At 44.9% G+C, this 22137-nt stretch overlaps 2 protein-coding genes across 5 annotated transcripts in view; both read right to left on the bottom strand.

Moving 5' to 3' along the window:
* The window catches only part of si:ch211-1e14.1 (UPF0606 protein KIAA1549), a 38524-nt gene extending 31141 nt beyond the window's left edge, over positions 1-7383 (bottom strand). For all 3 annotated transcript variants that reach the window (XM_030365202.1, XM_030365203.1, XM_030365204.1), the window contains exons 1-2: positions 7190-7383; positions 6069-6330 (exon numbers count right to left, since the gene is read on the bottom strand). In XM_030365202.1, the coding sequence (XP_030221062.1) occupies positions 6069-6201 (133 nt within the window). In that variant the 5' untranslated portion in view covers positions 6202-6330; positions 7190-7383. The remainder of the gene's footprint in view (positions 1-6068; positions 6331-7189) is intronic.
* Positions 7384-8451: 1068 nt separating this feature from the next.
* Positions 8452-22137, bottom strand: part of hipk2 (homeodomain interacting protein kinase 2) — an 81411-nt gene continuing 67725 nt past the window's right edge. The window contains exons 10-15 of one of the 2 annotated variants that reach the window (XM_030365205.1): positions 20390-20520; positions 18482-18661; positions 17632-18123; positions 16988-17241; positions 16439-16587; positions 8452-15740 (exon numbers count right to left, since the gene is read on the bottom strand). In XM_030365205.1, the coding sequence (XP_030221065.1) occupies positions 15198-15740; positions 16439-16587; positions 16988-17241; positions 17632-18123; positions 18482-18661; positions 20390-20520 (1749 nt within the window). In that variant the 3' untranslated portion in view covers positions 8452-15197. The remainder of the gene's footprint in view (positions 15741-16438; positions 16588-16987; positions 17242-17631; positions 18124-18481; positions 18662-20389; positions 20521-22137) is intronic. The other variant, XM_030365206.1, reaches the window with a different exon arrangement.

The following is a 22137-nucleotide window of genomic DNA, read 5'->3' as shown; positions in this document are numbered from 1 at the left end:
TCCCTCCCTCCCTCCCTCCCTCCCTCCCTCTCTCTCTCTCTCTCTCTCTCTCTCTCTCTCTCTCTCTCTCTCTCTCTCTCTCTCTCTCTCTCTCTCTCTCTCTCTCTCTCTCTCTCCTTCTCCCTCTCCCTGTCTCTCTCTCTCTCTCTCTCTCTCTCTCTCTCTCTCTCTCTCTCTCTCTCTCTCTCTCTCTCTCTCTCTCTCTCTCTCTCTCTCTCTCTCTCTCTCTCTCTCTCTCTCTCTCTCTCTCTCTGTCTGTCTCTCTCTCTCTCTCTCTCTCTCTCAATAGGTTGGTATTCACCTAAGATAACCCTTACCTCTCTGCCTATCTTATTGATAGGCAGACTAAATATGGCTTCATCTCCCTATGGATGAAAAATTAACCAGAGCTTGATTGATCATCCCATTCCAACTCCTCATTGCAAAAATGTTAAATTAGCCAACTCGGGTTATAATGAAATATATGGATGCAATAAAGATTCATTAGTGTGACATCATCCGCTTGGAATTAATATGGCAGCAATCATTTATTCATTATATGAATATCCCACGGTAATGAACATCTATTTATATTGAATATATACCGAAGCTAACTTATACCCTGGTTTTACACCACTGAGTCAAATTCACATGTGGCTAAGCTTGCAAGTTCACTTGTTTAAATTTTCTGTATTTGTTTTGAATCTTTGTAGACGATAGAATTCCTGGCCGAAATCCTGGTCTGATTAAACATGTTGCCTAACAGGGGCTGGAGAGTGAAAAAAGGACCTTGTTCTGCCTGCTTCTTCGCCTGGTTCCCTGTTGTTGTTTCTGTACCAATCAACCTTAATATGAAGCTCCACAAGTCACAACAAAAGCATAATATATCGTTGTATGATTTACTACAGAATATTCAGTTTCTTCAGCAGTGTATTGACAGCCTGCAGTCAACCACACGCTGGAAGTGAAAGTACTCATTTTATAAGAACTGCCACCCCTTTCATTGAAAGATTCAAGTTACTGGAACAGGCCAACATCTGCAGAGCACACATTAAAATGAATAGACGCACACATACAGACACACAATTCATGCACATCCATGAAGAAAAGCACACATTAAAGCAAATGCACACACACACACACACACACACACACACATACACACACACACACACACACACACACACACACACACACACACACACACACACACACACACACACACACACACATCTATATAGGAAAGCATTGAGTGTAATATCTGTGAAGAAATTTGAACTACTAATTACAGGCTAATTTTTTACATTCAATGATGTAATTTCCTAGTTTTCCCAGACTTGCATGAAACCCAAAAACGTTAATATTGTGTCCCCCCCCCCTAGATTGCTCTTTAATTTTGTATAAAAAAAAAAAAAAAAGTGAAAGGAGCGAGAGAAGAAGAAAGGGGTGGTCGGATCTTAATACGAGTTAACTACAACCCCACACATGGTTCTGTTTTCAGCAGAGACCCTCGCGTGACTGGCTCTGTACAGTTGGCAGGGGCCGCGCAGCCTAAGTGAAGCCCAACAAATCAGGGCTCCACTTTGTTGACGTTTGGTTTATTGTGAAGGCTTTTAAGATGGGAGGGAGGGAACTCCATTTGCCATTATCAGTATTTATCAGAGTTCATTTCATTATTTTTTATCAAGGAGCAAAAGATCGAAATAAAAACATCAGTTTCCCCCCCGACTTATCCCGCACTCACAGGGTTTCTTCTCAAACATATTTCTCCTGAGGCTCCATTGATTGCTTTTAAAGTTCACTCCTCACAATCAAACCCTTGAATCTGAATCCATTACCGGCTTGTTTGCTGCAACTTCCGTGCAACTTTTTCAGTTTGCATTTTATTTTTCAGTTAGCCTAGTCCTCAACAGGGAGCTTCAGGTTGACAGATTATTAAGCCCTTCAAATGAGGTCATAGTCTGGCATGACCTACAGCTAGCCTAGCAACAGACATGAGACTCAGCTCAAGTCTGCTATTCATCAAATACTCCTGTGGTCCGCTGTAGCTTATCCGCAGGGAATCCATTTTGGGATAAGAGCAAATGAGAGGCAGGAAGGGAGGGCATGGAGAAAGGAAGGAAAAAACAACCTCACGCAAGAAAATACAAAACCATCACTTAGTCATAGCAACCCGAAAATTTGAATATATCTGGAGATCTGAGGGAAGCACTGACACACACTCACTTACTAACAGTGAACCCCCCCCTTGACACACACACACAGCTCAAATTTTCTGAGAAAGACAGGAAGGCGGGTAACTGGAGAGGCCCTGAAAAGAGCATCACTCAGCAGTCAACTAAAGGCCCAAAAAGCCCCTTCCTATTGGTCAATCACACAAACTCTTCGTCGATGACCCAACAGCCCTTCCACTTACAACACTGGCTCCGTGTCAGCCAGGCCTACGGTGTAATCAGTGGGAGGACAAGCACCTGTGCAAGGTTGTGTCTGGTTTCAATGTGAGGCCCGAGTTTGAGGCAAGCGCCACAAGGGGCGCCGCCTGAACCACGCCATCTGCTCTGATAAATAAATAAACAAACCAACAGGCAGACGTTTCATTGGTGCAAATTGTGATGTAGGCTCAGCAGCACAATATGGCCTTGGCGTGAGCGTCTGCCAAGTCCTGGGCTTGGCCTTGGCCATTTCTCCAGTTTACAGGCCTTCTTCTCAGCTCAGTGTTAACACACACTCTATTATTAATTTCCGGTGAAGGCTTCTTTCATCGCGGGAAATTTGATGCCACAGCCCACAGCTTAAGCTAACTCCCGGCGATCAATGAGTTGCCTTGTAGGTTTGGGTTGAATCCATTACATTTAAAGGAATACAAATAACATTTATCACATAGTAGTAGTAGTAGAAGCGCATAACCCCAATTCTCACTGGTTTATCATAGGCTCCACTTAGAGTTCAGTTGTTTTTTCTTTGCATTTGGTATTCTCACTTGACATTAAAAGAAAAGAAAACAAATAAATAATTTTAATGCTTGTAGGAGACGTCCAGAAAAATAGTTAACAATAATGCAACCTCAAAGATTTGCGGAAACATGCTCTTTTGGAAACCCCAAATCATAACCTTCATTATACTGACCTATTGGCCTACATGGTGGTAGCCTATTTATGTGAAATAAATAAGTGAAATGATATATATAAAGATATTATAATAATTAGTGGTACACAAATCTATTTCCTAACCACAGGCCACCTTAACTTAACTTCAAGCCTGCCTCTATGGTACATGATATGTAACTACCATGCAAGATAACCATGACCCTTGATCTAAAATGAGTGAGAGATGGTTTAATACTGTCAAAAACAACCTCCTCAACTGTAACTCTCTTATTCTCCTTGACCTGCCCTTAACCAGGATCCCGGCCTGCAAGGCTCTCAATCGGACCAAAGGATCTGGCTTTTGGTGGTTTCTGCCCATTAATCTGCAACTGGCTCCCTGCTCTGATGAATAATGAATGGCCATATTGTCATCCCACAAAGATCACATTTCACGTGGCAACAGACTCCACTGGTAATTAGCCAGGACTCTACTGGCCCCCCATCGGCAGGCTGCAATGAAACGTGTTGGAAGGACTTGCTGGGACTGAACAATAACTCCCAAGTAAACATTAAATACAATAATAAATCATTTTTGAGTTTTTCCCTGATACATTTTAACAGGACAACCCTATGATCGGAAAAAATGGGAGGGTAGTACTAGTAGAAAAAATGAAAATAGAAATGTGGGTCTGGAGGAGAAATTTGCCCTGGATCCACATGCTCTGTTTGACCTTGAAACTATAAACAGCTCTCCTCACAGGCAAACATCATGGTCTATCACTTTATAAATGCTAGGAAAACATAGGATTTCAGGGTTTTTTAAAGGTTTGTTTTGATCAACAATGTATACTTATTTAACTAATAGACTCTCTACCATAGCCTGAATGAAGTCTGAAAGCAAGGACAACAGAACATACAATCAATCATTTGATTGATTGGTTTTAAATGAACTGCTGTGGCACGTTTGGCAAGTTCCTTCAACAGTCAAGTGACCTCATATCGTCACCGCTAATTGGCTAAATCACAAGTTTTAAGCGTAGCCGCTAATTCCTCTGTTGCTTAATGTATCGGCATTGCTCAATCATGGCAGAAATAAGCAGTCGGTGCAGTCAGAAACTGCCCCTACCTCAAAGGTAAAAACATTTTAACTTTTTTAAACTATTTCATAAATTGATGCCTCACAGGGCTTAGAGCGCCAAAGAAGACTGAGGATGATTTGAACCAGCTTGAAGTTTTGTTCGATGCCAACCCAAACAGATTCATGCTATGATGTTAAAGGGCTCCAGGGCCGAGGTGCCCATCCTTGTTGAATGTCCTGCAGATCATACTGTGGTAACTGAAAGCAACCCGAAACATAAAAAACAAACCCTCACTGAACACAAATACTATTGTATTTCCCTGCAAAAGATGGCAACCACCCCCTAATAACCGCGCCTTGTCACAAAATAATCTGTGCACACGGAAAATCAATAAAACGTCTGTTATCCACAGCGAAAGGGGAGCGAAGGCTATCTTGAAACAGCCCTCCCATTTAAAAGAAGAACGTTCCAAGTTTACTTTCAGGCTTGGACTTATCGCATTGAGCAACGGCCTCCTTATCTGTAGAGCAGCGAGATAAAGGTAGCCTCTCCGCCATCACAGGCGTCAGCAGACAGACACATCTGGAAGGAAATCTCCAGACCCCCACCTCAGCCTACCTCAGGCGAACCTCTCTGCAGACAGGGAGGCCGGCGTTCCCAGGAGCCCTTGCTGGGTGTCAGCGTTTCACACACGCTAGACTGAGCAGCACAGGGACCAGAATAGTTCCGTATTGCCAATTGCACATTGTGTGATTGTGTGTAGTGTTTTTTTCAATTCTCTTTACATCCCGACATCAATCAATAAATCAAAGGCCTTACAACATCCGGTATCTTAGGCTGTCGCAGGCCTGTAATAAGCCTGCCCAATCATTTAATTTTGCCCCAAATAAATGATTGGATGGCTTACCTGTTTTTCCACCAATCTAAACGTCTACCTGCACACACTCTGCCCGTACACTCAGTGCACATCCCCAGAGGTTCTGAAAAGGTCAGGCAGAGCTATTGCTAAAGCTAGCAAGCTATGTTTTTGGGGAGTGGCTTTGAGGCCTGAAAGGATAGGCTGCACTTTTTCAGTTGGATCCTTTCAGAATCTAGCTTACTCTGGCTTGTTTGCTAAAATTGCCTATACTCTACCTTTAATGGCCATTGCATTGTTGTTATGGCCGGGACTAATAGTGTGTGTGTGTGTGTGTGTGTGTGTGTGTGTGTGTGTGTGTGTGTGTGTGTGTGTGTGTGTGTGTGTGTGTGTGTGTGTGTGTGTGTGTGTGTGTGTGTGCATGTGTGTGTGTGTGTGTGTGTGTGTATGTATTAATCAGAGACCCAGATCGAAAAGTGTTGCGTACATACAAAGTTGTTAACAGATGGTCTATAACCCTATCATGGTCTATAACCCTAAAACCTCACAAATGTTGTTTCTTTAATAGTTCACCACAGTCCATTGATGCCTTTTGGTGAAAATGACCATTAGATTACTTTTGGTTAACATAATATATAATATTCTGAAATTAGACCTATAATCCATCTTAAAGCATGCCCTATTTGTCACCTATGTTCTGACTTTTTCATTAAACAAAAAGTGCATTCGCCGGAAAACAAGATCTACTAATGTGGGTGCAGAGTGAAGTGATATGGTTAGTATGTTGGACTCCTATCCTTACCCTCACAGCAGATAGGGGTCAGATAGGTACCAGTCATCATGACTTGCATCTCCAATTCACTGTTAGTTACTTTGGATAAGTGTCTACTAAATTATAAAATTCATGACAAATGAATGCTGAATCAAACACCTCCACAACACCTTTTTCAAAAGCTTATAAGGGTCCGTTTGCAAGTCCGAGTAGAATTAGTCAACACCTACATGATCAATCTAATTGGCTCAATAACAAAAATAAAACTAAAATATAAGATTGTGTGTTCATCTTACCTGCGACGTGTGGGCTGGCTTGGATGACCGTCAATAAAATCGTCAGTCCCAGAAACATCCCAAACAGTCCACTGGCACACCAGTAACCCTTGAATATCCCCATTGGACCCATGGATGAGTCGAAGCAGCCCATTGTAATGTCTGATCAAGGCATTGTATACACTAATGAAATGCATGCATTCCAAAAGTAAGTCTGGTTGGTGAAGGTGGTGTGAATGTTTAGTTTATGACTACTGTTCCCCACGTGGGATGATTGTTCAATCTGAAAGACACAAGAGGAGAATAATCCTTAGCCATGCTTAAAAACAAACACAATGGCTAATTCAAGGGGCACACAAACTCCTAAATGGTCCAGCATAATGTTCACACTTCTTTGAAGGACCTATTTTGTTCTGGTTCGATAAAGGCTGTCCACATATTTTTAGGGACGCAATTACTATGTTCTACTTTGTCACATTCAAACAATATGCACAATATCATTTTATTCCAGATGATATTGTTGATAAAAAATACAGACTCAAGACCGACCCATGAATCGTGCGGACATCGGCTGTATCTCTATTAAATTATAATAAGACACAGGCCCTGCAATTCATATTAACGTATAAGGCTATCCACGTTGAGCACTCATGCATTAAAATGTGGATGAATGTGCATGTATGTCCGAATGAGAGGCAACTTCAAAAAAACTAACCACCCTATTAATATTTTTATGTATTGGTTTAGTATGCCTATACTAAACCACCCAAAAGATAACGGTGCTGAAACAGCACCCGATGTTTCACAAAGAACAGACATGCATCATGTAGGAAACAAAGCGCACCCGAGCAGCACCGGAGTGCGCAGATGAACACTAGTGAGCCCGTGAATGGATAGCTAACCCGACTTATTATCAGGGCTCTCATCATTGTACAGTAGCCTCTTGTCCTACATCCCGTCCCGTTACTTTCAGGCTTAGCGGTCATGTGGCTCTTTACGTCGCCACATAAAGCATGCGTCTCCAGGTAGCAGTACACCTTAACAAAACTAATGTTAACTTATTCATATAAAAACGTATATCCCGACAGTGAAATAATGATGTTCTAGTACTGCAAATACTGAAGCTTCGTTCAGAGACTTACCAAAAAGAGCAGACCCACGTTGAATTCCTTTGTCTGGACACCGAATTTTAACCCCGTTAAATCACACAACTTTATCTGAAGTCTTGGAATTCAACATAAATACCTGTTAACCATTGTAGTTTTTTAATCACATTTATTAGCACCATTTCATCTGGCACTCGGCTACAGTTATCCTTTCTCTGTAGCCGCTCGTCCCCGGGATTGGGATAACTCCTCCCCCTCGCAGATCTGATTAGCCCCATAATTTCTCCTGCCCCGCTGCTATTGGCTGTCGCTCCTTTCTCTCAAATGGTTGCATGAATTTAGGTCGCCCTGCTGATTGGCGTTTGTGGGTTCCAAGGCAATATTGTCCCGTGCGCGTGCCTATTCCTGTGTCATGCAATTTATAACTTAATTGTTGGACCTGAGAATGTTAATTCATACATTTAAATTGTATTTTCTACAGGAATAGCACCCAGTTTCACTTTCTAAATGTGCATGTTCGCAAGTCCGTAGAATGGCTTATGCATACAAGCATATTTTCATTTTCCAAAATTCGAATAGATTCAGTAATATATGCAGTGAAACATTGAAAGAAAAGTTTAATATTATACTTTAGTTATAAGATGATATTTCATCACTTAACAGGTTTAAATATGATTTATAGTCCACAAAATCTGCCTATTGGGACACACCGCCACCCAGTGGTTTGACGTAGGCAATGGCTTCAGTAGATTAAGAAAAATCGGTTGGACATGATGGGTTAATGCATAGCATGTTCTATTCTAATGACACTAAACATCTGGTCTGGTCTACTGTTCAATTACTTTCAGCCATGCATTATAAGACGGAATCCCACCTTCATTATTTGGCTTTCTAATAAATATACAGCTATAATGAATACAATACCATGAGGTATTTTTGATACAAGAAAAATATGAAAGCTTTTTCTCAATGTAAATTATATACATTTGTACATTTAGAGCTACACATACCTTGAGTTGGATTGAGGGGATTGAGTTGGAATGCTCACACACACACACACACACACACACACACACACACACACACACACACACACAGACAGACAGACAGACAGACAGACAGACAGACAGACAGACAGACAGACAGACAGACAGACAGACAGACAGACAGACAGACAGACAGACAGACAGACAGACAGACAGACAGACAGACACACACACACACACAAACACACTCACAAACACACACACAGACGCACAGACACATAAACACACAAATAAAGGTAAGAACAGAGAAGGTGCCGTGACTTAACAGTTTAATGTAAATCCAAGACAAAGTGTGATTACATTTCTACACATATACAATATGCATATGTGATCATACAAATTCTCATTAATAACTCGATTCACCTCGGAGACCGAAAAAATGATCAAAAGTAACAGTGAATAACAAGCTATAACATAGTTCACCACAAAGCGAGACCCTCTCATCCTACAGTTAGTAAAGAGGACAATTAAAATAACTATATTCTTCTATTTGACGAAGGTTGTTTGTCTGTTAAAATCCTCCCGTAGTTTTACAAAGCTATCGTTAGATTTTTGAAGCCTAATATAAATTCACTCCATTTTTCTACAACGAAAATGATTAAGAGAAGCACACAACATCATAATGGAAACACAAGCGCTGAGAAGCATGTACTCAATATTGTTAGGAGTTTTTGTTTTACTTAATCACTCTTCTTATTGTCATTATTATAATTATTTAAACATTCTATAAAGCCAGTAAAATATCCATTCTCATAACATAGTTAATAATATTAGGCTAAGGAATAGGGTATACATAGATCGCTACGGTAACAGATTGAAATAATAAGACATCACACACCCCAATAAAGAAAAGAAAAGGAGGAGAGTAACGGAACAAAAGGTTTAGCAGGAAATACAGCACACATTGGCTTCATCAACAAAGAAATGTCATCCGTCGCTCCAGCAAACGGCAATGGACACAACAGGGGGTCAGGGTCTGATGCAGGTTTAGGTCTTACAATGGAAACTATGGTCTGAGGGAGATTCATAAGAAAATATGAACATGTGTGTAAAGTACAAGCATACGGCCAACACAGTAGTTAATTTTAGTTTTGACATAAAAATGAGAATGGCAAAATAGAATGTAATTCAAGTCAAATGGGAGAAATTATTCTTTTACAATTGAAACTCTACACACCAGGCTTTATCGTAATAAAAAAATATTTTTCACATTGTAAAAATGTTATACCTAAATTTGAAAGTAGTCTTTGTCTTGGTCTACAAACGTATTTGTCTTGGAATAGTGTTGTTTTGATCTGTAAGTAGCAAAGTGTTGGACTAGGGACTTAACATTAAAGAAATTTGGAAGAAATATAATCTGATGCAGTTAAAATGGTTATGACCACAAAGCAATTTGAATCACTTCTAGTAATAACAACAATGTGTAACACCATTTCACAGTGATGGCATCAAACCTTGACCACCGTACCCTGAATCCCACTTAAGGAACAGCCAGCAAAGGAGCAAATCTCCACATCGAGATTCAAAATTAGGAAGAATGTTCCTCTCATATGTGTTTTTGTGATAGAATGTCTATGTCATCAGATTGTACGTAATGGAGATTAAAGAAAGGAAAGAGTCCATCAGCTCATGTTAACTCCAGCCAACACATTTCATTACCTCCTTATTACTTTTGGCAGCGGCTTGACATTTTATCAGACGATTGCAAGGTGAAACAGTTCTTTGTGTGCGTGTGTGTGTGTTGTGTGTTGTGTGTTTTGTGTGTTAAGTGATTCACCCCTATTCACTTCTTCCAGCACTTCAAGTCACTACTTCAGGAGTTTGGCAGGAGAATACCAATGGAGCTTGCAATAAGGGTGGTATGCCTTGAGGAATGTTTTGCAATTATTTCAGAGTTCAAAGAGCATCATTACTCACAAACAACATTGTGGACAGAGTTGGAAATTGACACCTTTTGTGTGAAGTATTTTCTTTTAAAGAACAGTGGGTAAAAAAAAAAGATGTGAAAGGCTGAGAGAGACTGAGCCGCACATAGCTTTGACTAATTTTAACCACACCTCAAAGTTAGAAGGTATTCTTAGTTGTTTGGATTGCAGTACTCTTGAATTAAAATGACCAAATGCAGCATTCACACTTTGTACATTTTGGTACTCCAAAGTCACACTTCCAATTTGTCTTTTTTCACAAAATTAAAATCATGGTTTCATGTAAAACTCATGTGAATCTCGATTGCTGCATCTTGGTTTTGTATTTTCCAAATAGTCTTTGTTTCTTGTTCAAATTAGAAAACAAGAAACAGAAATATACTCTCTCAAGGGTGAATTATGCTGCTAAATAATTATGCAATATAGTTACTGTAGAATTAGTGCATCATGCATTGGTGAAAGTTGACAGTTACATAAATTCAGTCTTTAAATTAAATATTCACCTGCTGAAAGAGCTGTAAAGCATGTTCAATGTCACAGGTCACACATTACATTCATTTTGTGCACGTGACCATGATTTTAAAGGTATAATTGGTATATTTTTGATTAAATTAAATTTACATATCATTCCATTCCATGGCACACTAACCCAATACATCCGCTTTTTTTATACAAATTACATTTTGTTGAAATATTGATAAAGCTACGACATCAAAGACTAAAACAAAAAATACACATAAAACCTTTTGAGGAGAAGTTAAGATATTAAGGGAACAGATAAACTAATAGCTACCTATTGTCGTGAGTCAATGCGGGAATACATAATAGGAGTAACACTATTCATAGAGAACGCTTGGCTGCAGCAGTTGTTGCTTGTATTTACAGAAACTAACTCAATGAATGCAGTGTGCGTTTTGCATGGTAAATCTCTCCTTTGCACACACACACACACACACACACACACACACACACACACACACACACACACACACACACACACACACACACACACACACACACACACACACACACACACACACACACACACACACACAATTCTGCATATACATTCAACGGGGCTAAAACCAAAAAACATCCCTAAAAGCACTTTTAAAGAAAAGTCTTGTTAAAAGAGTTAAAGGAAAGAAACCAGAATTATTGCCGGACTACTTTGTGGAGACGCTGTGGAGGATTGCTTGTACTTTGCTGAGATGTACAGAGTTGTGTGTGTGTGTGTGTGTGTGTGTGGGTGTGTGTGTATTTGTGTGTGTGTGTGTGTGTGTGTGTGTGTGTGTGTGTGTGTGGGAGTCTTTGGTGGGAGGATTCTGAGACAGGACAGGGTCGCCCCGTGGAAACGCGGCAGCAGTGTAAAAGATGGAGGACGAACGCCAGATTTCATCAAACAGTGGAATGTTTCAGTAGTCTTCCTCAGAACTGAGGAACCAAAGAATTCAATGAAAAAAACAGAAATCTCTCGTACGTGCGTACTTACGCCCCAATGGGCTGAGGGCTAGACAAAACAATAAGCATAGGAACAAAAACATCGACACGGACAAGAATGTGAAAGAAAAAAAAACATTCTGCATCACAACATCACATCTTGGACTGCCAGGATCCCCTGTTGGCCACTGCGGACCACCGGCGAGGGGAGGGGGAGGGGGGAGCAATCAGTACCGAGGACAAGAGAGCCCACTGACTTCCACCAGTAGTCACTTAAATGTTGGTTTGGAGCTTGGGCAGTGGGCACACATTGAGGCTAATCGCTAACGACTCATTTGGATTATCTTCACCTTAACAGTTAGCATGGTCAGCAGTGCTTTGATACTGGTGCCCCCACCTGGGTCTTAATATTACTCTACATCCACCCCAAGGTTATAAATCAAGAAATGAAATGAGCAGGACATAATTCGATTCATAATAATGATATAAAAAAGAAAAATATATAAACTCACGCACACACGCGCACACACATACACGCACTGATAGAACAGCCACAACAATTATTGCAACAATCTCTAATAATAATTAACACAACAAAACCTACAACCATGTCAAAAGTTAATCGTAACATGAGAACAAAATAACAAAGAAAAATCCAAAAACAACTTTAAATGCCAGAACTATGAAGGGAAAGGGGAAAAGGGGAAGGCTTGTTTAATAAGCCACTAGCACTTGAGATGAGCGCACTCATTTCACGAGGACAAAATAACGTTGTTCGATAATGAATACTAATCCCGTCAGTGGCTAATAGAGAGAACATCCGTTAGATAAAGCAGCGGGTCACATGGAGCGGGAGCCCCGTTGGGTATAGTTCTGCGTGTTAAGTTGTGCCCCCGAGGGGTCTGTACCTCGGCTCACAGACACACACGCGGCGGCGGCGGCGGACCAAGCCCAGGTCCAAGAGAGGCTCTTCCAGGGTGTGTGTGTGTGTGTGTGTGTGTGTGTGTGTTTTCCACATGTCCTCTTCTGGTCGTTTATATGAGATGACAACACATCTCGCCATACCATGACTTCTCAGAGCACAACAAGACAAATAACTTGCGTGTATCTTTGCCAGAAAAACATCAACGACAACAGCAGTAACAACAACGATAATTAAAAACACTCCTGTCCAGAGTTATAGGTATAGTGTGTGTGTGTGTGTGTGTGTGTGTGTGTGTGTGTGTGTGTGTGTGTGGTTGTGTGCGTGTGCACGTACATTGTGTGTTTGTGTGTGTTCATGCAGTGGCCTCCTACGAAAGATCACCTCAGGGTTCCTTGTTACTATCAACCTGCTCAGTGCCAACATGCTCACCTCTTTTCCTTTCCATTTAAGATAAGGGATTCCAACCTCCTCCTCCACCAATCCTACCCCAACCAACCCTTATGCTTTCTTAGGCCCGCCCCTTAGAGCTTGTGCCTACACACTATCTGTCTCCTGCAGCCCTCTGTCCTCTAGTCTCTCTCTCTCTCGTTCTCTCTCTCTCAGTTTATAGCAACCCGGCCCTCTCTCCCTCTCTCTCTCACTCGTTCTCTGTCAGCCCTCACATTGGCCTTGCAGGGTCGCCGCCATGGAAACAAACACTCTCTTTCAGGTCCTTTTAGCTTGACCTAGCTCGACGAGACGACTTCTGTGTAGTCTCGAGCTTGATATAATGTCAACACCGAGGCTGCGCAATGCATCCAAGCCAATCCGATGTCACTTTACATTGGTTTGTCCAAATGGAGTTGCCCAGTATACGATATACCACCTCACACTACTTTCCAGCTCTGGAGTCCCTGCTGCTTATGAATTTCCTTCTTCTTCTGTGGTAAAAAATACACCAAGTGATCTTAAAAGTAAAGCCACATTTCGGGTGCCACGGTGGTAGAGGTCACAGTTACACTATACATTTCATTATTTACATTTATATCCCGAAAAACAGAAACAAAACAACGACATGTGACCATAATTTATGTAACGACTTTGGTTAAGTACCCCCAAGCAAGGTTATCTCATGCACGCGTCATAAAATTAGCTCAGTTTTTAATCATATCGACTCTCTGACATTAAGTGTCAACATCATCATCATCACTTTATAGTACGCTGTCAATGGGAAACACAAAACGCTAAAACAACCGGGCAGAGTCTACACCTGGAAGAAAGCTACAACTGCCAAGACTGGGGGGATGTCAGACCAGGGAAGCACTCCTCGCTTGAAGCGCCCTTAGGGTCTCCAGTGGCTCTGGGGGGGGGGGGGGGGGGGGGGGGGGGATCAGAGCCAGGTAAACTGTGTCATTATATCTGTAAGGCACTACTATAGGGAAGGACGGCTGAAGAAGCTAAAGGACAATGTACAATGCAGGGCTTTTCCATCTACTCAACATGGCTGACAGTAGCGCTTACACACAGCCACACGCAGGCACGCGCGCACACTCACACACACGCACACACACACACACACACACACACACACACACACACACACAGACAATCACGTTGTACATGCCTATGTTATTATATAACCACTTTTGTGCAATCACATTGAAAAAAGAAGAAATAAATCGGAGGAGAGTCGAATAAGTCTATTGGTATCAGGGAGGGGGGGGAAAAATAAAACCAAAGTTTCCCCATAAAAACAAGTTGGTGCAGACTGCTACATTCTAAGAACAGGGGCCCAGCTAAGACACCTAGCTAAAACAGAGTTTATCGTATCGTAAAAGGTGAAACATACAAGAAGGTAAGGAACAAAAAATATCTATAAATACACTAGAAAGTTTGTTGTCTTCTGGTGGTTATATTTCCAGAGTCCTCCTCGAGTTAGTTGAGAAGATGGAGTGAGCTGGGGAAGGGCCCTCTCCCAGACACACTGTGAATGATTTGGAAATAGTTAAGACAATTAAAGGCCATCAATATATATTTTTTTCTTAAAAGAGCAGCAGGTTTTTTTTCTTCTTATTTCACTTTCTCTCCGTATTTGGGATATTCGACACACCCAGAGAGAGCTATCCCTGTTCCACTGTCACGTCCCAGACCAGAAGGGGAGAGGGGGCAGGGGGTGGGGGGAGGCGATAAAACCAAAGCAACGTCTCTTTGAGGAAGAAATCCTCCGTCTAAGCAGGCCTGTCAAAGGGACTCCATCGTGAAACCAGTCACAGAATCGTTCAAAGGTAAAATATTGAAATCAAAATAATAGACTTGAACTGGCCCTTTTTGCAAACAAGGATTATAAACAGGGGGCGGGGGAGGGGGGGGAAATGTAACGTACCCCTCTACAATCCTACCCAACCCTCTCCCTTCTCATTCGGTTCTCTCTCGCTCTCCGCTTTCAAGTTTACACGACTTTGTCAGATTCCCATCGGACTCCTTTTGCCTCCTTCTCCTTCTCTGCCTCTACAGTTCCTGGGGGAGGGGGGGGGGGTCAACAGGGTGGGAGTGGACTCCCGAGGGTTGGGGGAGTGAAATCGGAGGGGGGTGAGGGGGGGAGGGAGGTGAGGGGGGTTGCTGGAGGTGCGGGTTGGAGTAGGTGGGTGTAGTCAGCAGCAGCAGCAGCAGGGGGCGGGTCTCCCTCTCCAGTGTGGTCCCCAGAGGTCCCGACGGCGGGCTTGGCCCCTCTAGAGGTAAGGGTACTGGTTGACCTTGGCGGGGCTCAGCGGGTATCCAGTGTACAGGGTGGCGGTGGAGGCCGGCGAGGCGCTGATGTAGGCCGGGTGGTGGTGGTGGTGGTGGTGGTGGTGGGCGAAGGGCTGCACCTGGTACTGGCCGGCGTGGTGGTGGTGGTGCTGCAGCGCGGGCGACGGCAGCACGCCGTGGCCCATGCTGACGGGCACCTGGTGCACGATGGCGGGCGGGTAGCTGCCGTGCTGCGCGGCGTGCCGCGCCGAGCCCTGGGAGGCCACCAGGTGGGCCATGGTGGTGGCGCCGCTGGAGCCCAGCGCGCCCGCCGGCGGCCCGGTGGTGTAGGCGTACAGCTGGGGCTGGCCGGGCAGGTGGGCGGCCGTCAGGTGGGGGTGGGGGTGGGGGTGGAGGTTGCCCGTGTGGGAGGAGGGGCTGCCGTGGTGGAAGGAGTAGGGCGCCTGCGCGGCGATGGTGGGGGCGATGTAGGCCTGCTGGCGCCGGTGGCCTGCGCCTCGCTCCGCCGCCATGTGCTGCTGGGCCTGGAAGGAGCACCGAGGATGTGAAGCAAGGGTAAAGGGGAACAGAGGGGTACAGGGGGGTACAGAGGGGTACGGGGGGGTCGGAGGGGCGGGCCAGCATCGTGACATTACACTTAGGCAAGGGGTAATGGCGAGGGCAGGAGAACCAATCGACACGGAGAGAATGAACGAATGCTACTCGGCCAACATATATTTCAGCCCTTATACCGACAAAACATTTATTTTCTACTATGTTACCTGTAAGTGATTACATTTTGTTGCATTTAGTTAATTGTTTGATTTATTTGATGTTAGCCTTTATTTTATTTTGTTTATTTTAGTTTATGTTATGTTATCTTATTTTACTCTAACTCTGTCGTACTTTACTTTAGTTTACCACCTTTTTATTGAAACTGTTTCCCTCGGGATAAATAAAGCTTCTTGAATCTTGAATCTTGAACATGTAGGTATAGAAATCTCTACAGAAGAGGGGAACATGAACGTTTTATGGGATTTGTCAGAAACACAACGCTGGAATGCCATATTTTGATTATACTCGTCTCCATGGAGACCCCACTGGCCTTGACCAACGGGAACATTCAGTGGCCACACCGAAAGGTAAAGAGAACTAAACCTGACGTCTTGTCAAGCTTGCTGATCCCTCTAACGGTAGGCTGTCTGATTCCATCCCAGTGGACAGATGTTCAGTGTCCCCCTACCTGGCTGAGGTTCAGGGGCTGCTGCTGAAAGGGGTGCGGCCCGGAGCGCTGATGCCGGTAGGAGCCCACCACGCCCCCCGGTAAGTGCCCGTTTCCGGACACCCCCCCGATGGAGGACTTGAACTTGTAGTTCTGATGATTAATTGCTTCTGTGATGAAAGAGGACACAAAGGTTACTCGATCTCTTGATGAAGGACGGAGCAAGAGGAACAACATGGCCGCAGGAATGGAGGCGCTTTGGTATCTTAGGAATGAGTAATGGAATGCCATTGCACACTCGTGCTCCACACGGCATTACTCTGCGTCATTCAACACGTCTCGATCATCAACAAAGGCTCCATTTCGTTATCTTGAGTCATACAATTTTTACGTAGGGGTTACTTTTTTGGGGCAATTCTTAAAAATTAGAAAATAACAATAATAATTTGATTACTAATAAAAATATCTTCATTATTTTCAAATGACTTCCCATCTTCAGAGGATTCTCACAATGATTCAACACATTCCATGGACATTTTTTAAATCTTCCTCCCCTTCCTCCCCCTTTACCTGGCATGAGGCGATCGCACTCGCTCAGCAGCTCACTGCCTTGCGTCTTCAGGGGGGGGACGATGATGGTGCGAGAGTTCATGTTGTTGTAGTTGTCCAGCACGGTGCTCTTGCTGTCGTAGCCGTTGTTGTTGTTGTTGTTGGCCAACCTGGTCTCCATGGCGTATGGGCTGTTGTTGCTGGAGCAGTCCGAATCGGGCGAGTCGTGCACCGTCACGCAGCTGATCACGTTCTTCCTGTGCTTCGACGGTAAGCTAGGAGAGAGGATGGATGGGGAGGGAGGATTATTAATGGGCAGTTCATCTGTGAAACGTAGCTCAGCCGGGAACCGACTGCGCCCCTTGAGCAAGGCATGGGTCTAACAACTAGCTACGACACAGCGCTGGTCAACAACAACCCATCGCCAGTACCCATATAAACATTCAGACACTAAAACCTTCTACTGCACAACTGACTAACTGGTTTATACGAGGGTCGTCAAGAGAACAAGATAAAACAAATGGTGATGACTGCATGGCAGTGATCGGAGTGAGTGGGTCCACCTCTGAGAGGTTTAGGGGCTCGGACGGCGGGGGGATCAAAGCTGTGGTGGAGCCTCATGGCGTCCACGTGTTTTGTTTTTGAAGAACAACCCGCGGACTCACTTGTTGTTGCTCTGCTTGTGTTCTTCCTCGTCGTCCGTGTCGCTGCTGATGGTGATGATGCTGACGGCCGGGCTGGGCGTGTCGGGGATGATGATGGTCTGTCGTGGGACGTGGTGGTGGTGCTGCTGCTGCTGCTGGTTGTGGTGGTGGTGGTGGTGTTGGTGCTGCTGCTGCTGCTGCTGCTGCTGCTGCTGCTGCTGCTGATGTTGGTGGTGCTGGTGGTGGTGGTGATCGCAGGTGGTGCTGGAAGCCTGTTCCGCTTGGCCGCCACTGGACCCCCAGCCTCCTCCTCCTCCTCCTCCTCCACCTCCTCCGCCTCCGTGGCAGGACTGGTGGGCGGGGGCGCCGGTGACGGTGGAGAGGGCGGGGCAGTTGAAGGAGGTGTTGTTCTGGAGCACGGCGCAGCGCGGCGGCGTGTTCTCCTTCACCCGCTTGGAGCGCTGCGGGGACAGCACGGGCTGGGAGGAGGACACCTCGTAGCCCGACAGGTTCCTGGGGCGCGGGCGGGGGTTAAAGGGGAGGTGAACAGAGCCCGGTTTAGCAGGAGAACCTCCGCCAAAACGCAGATCAGAGCAGCCAGGTTTTAAAGATTTGACACGTTGGGTTCCATAGGAAAGCAAGTGCACAGGGATGTTCAAATTCTCAAATCTCATGTCTCCCTCATTTGAGCTAGGGTGCGTAGAGCCAATAGAAAACGACCACCCGTTTTTAACAAGAAGAAACAGCAACATCTTTATACATTTTAGTCGACCTAACATAGAAATACTCTCCAACAGCCATTTTTTAATACAATTTATAAATGTATGTGCTGTATTGGATGTATGTGGTGTTGATCTGATGTGTACCATACCTTGTAGACATCTGGTGCTGCTTGGTCTTTTTGGACAAGCTGTTATTGGTTGACGGCTGCCTCATGACGTGAGCCACTCCCACGTTGAGTGGCTGATTGGATGGCAGGGTGACGTGGCCGGCCAATAGGGCCGGCTGCTGCATGATGGGGTTGTAGTGGCTAGCGTGAGTGTGGGAATTCCTGGAAACGTAAAAACATAAATAAAAATAAATGACATGTTCATCAGAAAGTCAAATGACATTTTATGAATAAACCAAATTCAATCTCTTCCTGTGAACACAGCTCTGAGTAGTCCTTTAAGAGTCACACCGGGAAGGATGATAAATGAGAAAGCACACAAACACAAGGGGTGTTCTTTCAAAGTTCAGCCAGCGGGGGGCAACAACTCCCTGCTGTGACCCGACGGAGGAAAGAGAGAGAGGAGATGGAAGATAGAGGGAGAGTCGTAGAGCGAGCCAAGTGACAGGGCAGAGGGGGCTGACACCGGCAGCTGTGGACTGATAGCTCTGCAGAGGAAGTGCGACACTCTCTCCAAAACCTCTCTCCCGAGGACAATGGGGCTGCCATTGAACCGAGAGGGAGGGAGGGAGGGAGGAAGGGAGGGACAGAGGGACAGAGGGGGGAGAGAGTGGAAGGGGTGGTGGGGAGAAAGGGAGGGTTGTCTGGCCACAAATAGACTGATCCTAATAATTCCTTGCATGCATCCGTACACACACGCACACAGTGTACACACACACACACACACACGTGCATGTGCACGTGCGTGCTCACACACACACACAGACGCATTCGCATTCACAGACACTACCTCCCACTATCTCTACCTCTATCCTTAATCTTCCTCCAGGCCCCCATACGGCTGACTTCACCCATCCAGCCCTGTATCATGCCATCGCAGTGACAGGCCATACCGACATGATGTCACCGCCATGTACGTGTCCCCAAGGTAAATTGGGTCTCATGAACAGGACCGTACACCCTCAGAAGACGGAGGACCCGACCTGTCCCGGCCATAGCCGGGTGTAGTCCTGGGCCTTAAGAGAAGCTGACCGTGATTGACAGTCAATTTAAAATGGTGCAAACCTGGACTTTAATTACATAAAGTGCTGCATAGGCACCGTGTGGGAAGGTGGTAGGGGACAGGGATGACAGCGAGCTGTCCATCATGCCTGCCGTTGTCACATGAACAAAGGCTTGATACTAGAGCACTACACTATATATAAACTGGTTTTACTCCTCTAGAACTATACACCTACAGTATATATAAACTGTTTGTTATGAGCTATGCTCCTTCAGTATATATAGACTGTTTGTTCTGAGCCATACTCCTACAGTATGTATAAACTGTTATGAGCCATACTCCTTCAGTTTATATAAACTGTTTGTTCTGAGCCATATTCCTACAGTATATATAAACTGTTTGTTCTGAGCCATACTCCTTCAGTATATATAAACTGTTTGTTCTGAGCCATACTCCTTCAGTATATATAAACTGTTATGAGCCATACTCCTTCAGTATATATAAACTGTTATGAGCCATACTCCTTCAGTATATATAAACTGTTATGAGCCATACTCCTTCAGTATATATAAACTGTTATGAGCCATACTCCTACAGTATATATAAACTGTTATGAGCCATACTCCTTCAGTATATATAAACTGTTATGAGCCATACTCCTTCAGTATATATACACTGTTATGAGCCATACTCCTTCAGTATATATAAACTGTTATGAGCCATACTCCTTCAGTATATATAAACTGTTATGAGCCATACTCCTTCAGTATATATAAACTGTTATGAGCCATACTCCTTCAGTATATATAAACTGTTATGAGCCATACTCCTTCAGCATACAGAGACTGTTCATCTGATCTGGAGTCAATGCGTGCGTGGACGTTCACCTCCAGCTGGCCAGAGGCTGCGTGCTGCTCATTGGCTCGGGGATGACGGTGGCGTGCTGGACCGAGGTGTGGGTGAGCTGCTGCCAGGCTGGGGGCAGCAGGATCTGCTGGGCGCCGCTGGGCCAGGCCTGCTGAGGTAGAGAGACATCGAGACAGAAGGGGAGACCGAAGGAGAGAGAGAGGAGATCACAGGAACATTAGTCACTGTCCCGGAGATTCCAGATTGGGGGGGCAGCTGATGGTATAAGGATAGTATAAGAATAGCAGGAAGAGCTGGTACTAGTGTGTGTGTGTGTGTGTGTGTGTGTGTGTGTGTGTGTGTGTGTGTGTGTGTGTGTGTGTGTGTGTGTGTGTGTGTGTGTGTGTGTGTGTGTGTGTGTGTGTGTGTGTGTGTGTGCTTGTGGTTATGTGATGGGCAAAATTAAGATCAGCCTATAATTTAATTGGATGCATGGTTCCATTCATGATAAGGTTAAAAAATATATGCTAATTTGTATTTCGCATTAAGTATCAGGGATCCCCTGTATGTATGTGTGTGTGTGTGGTGTGTGTGTTTATGTAACCCAAACTGACTAATGCAATCCTATTGATTAGCACTTTAATGTCAGGGCTAATGAATAGTTCCTTTAATGGCATCTGCACATCTATTTACAACAGCCTCAGAATGTGCTGCGGCACAAAGCCACATAGGAAGACATGAAGGGAGGGAAATAAAGGACCAAAGAAAGAAAAACAGACGCAAATAGACAGGAATAGGGCAGGCGAGAGAAGTGGAGCACACAAAGTACATCGCGGCCACTAATGCTTTTATGCTTCGGTAATTTCAGACGCGACAAATATACCAGATAGATTCATCCAATTTTTAAAAAAAGTATCTTTATATAGGCTTTCGGGGGGAGGAATTGTTTAGTTTAAATGTTCGGCTCAGTCCGAATGAACTATGCAGCCAGTCTGACCCGCTTCAGTTCTGTCCAGCGATGACGGACGTCCCTAATGGAACATTTAGGGGGGGACTGGAGGAGGCCTTTACATCAGAGAGCCACATCCAGGGCCTTTCATCAACATGCCATTTAGTGGGACTAATACATACATCCATCTCCGCCCCCCACCTGCTCTCGCTCTCCATTCCTACCACTCGGCATTCCTCTCCTAGCCTGGCATCTGTGTTGTGTAAGAGGCCTGTCTGCACTCAAACTGGTCGCCCAGTAAAACACTCCATTATTTCCTTCTTTCTTCCTCGTCTTAGAAACACACCCTGTCTACACCATTGCTCTTCCCTCTCTCCCAACCTCGACCCCCCCCCAACCCTACCAACCACCCCCCCGTCCCCCCGTCCCCAACCCACCCACCCGCCCGTCTCTCCTCTCGGGTTGAAAAACCCTTTGTCACCACGGGGCCCTGAAAGCCCCTGTTTCCAATTGTTTCCACATTTTCTGCATTCCTGCTCCAGATAAAGGTCCTCGTAGTGGCTTCCATGCCTGCCTGCCTGCCTGCCTGCCTGCCTGCCTGCCTGCCTGCCTGCATGCCTGCCTGCCTGCCTGTCGGTCCCAGCCCTGCAGCCTTCGGGGCCCGGGCCCTCCCTCCAACAGCAGACCCATGAGGAGCCCGGGGCCAAACCTGCACCCAGGAGGAGGGAGGCCCTGGGATGGGTGTCTGGTGGGGATGGGGGGGGGGGGGTGGAAGAGGGGGTTGTTTGGCACTGGATGCCCTGACAATATGAAGGAAGGGGGTAGTGGGGGGTGGGGGGG

This window comes from Gadus morhua, chromosome 9 (assembly GCF_902167405.1).
Source record: "Gadus morhua chromosome 9, gadMor3.0, whole genome shotgun sequence".
In the NCBI taxonomy this organism is placed as follows: Eukaryota; Metazoa; Chordata; class Actinopteri; order Gadiformes; family Gadidae; genus Gadus; species Gadus morhua.
Note: the sequence above shows the minus strand (reverse complement) of the source record. Positions and strands in the feature narration are given on the sequence as shown.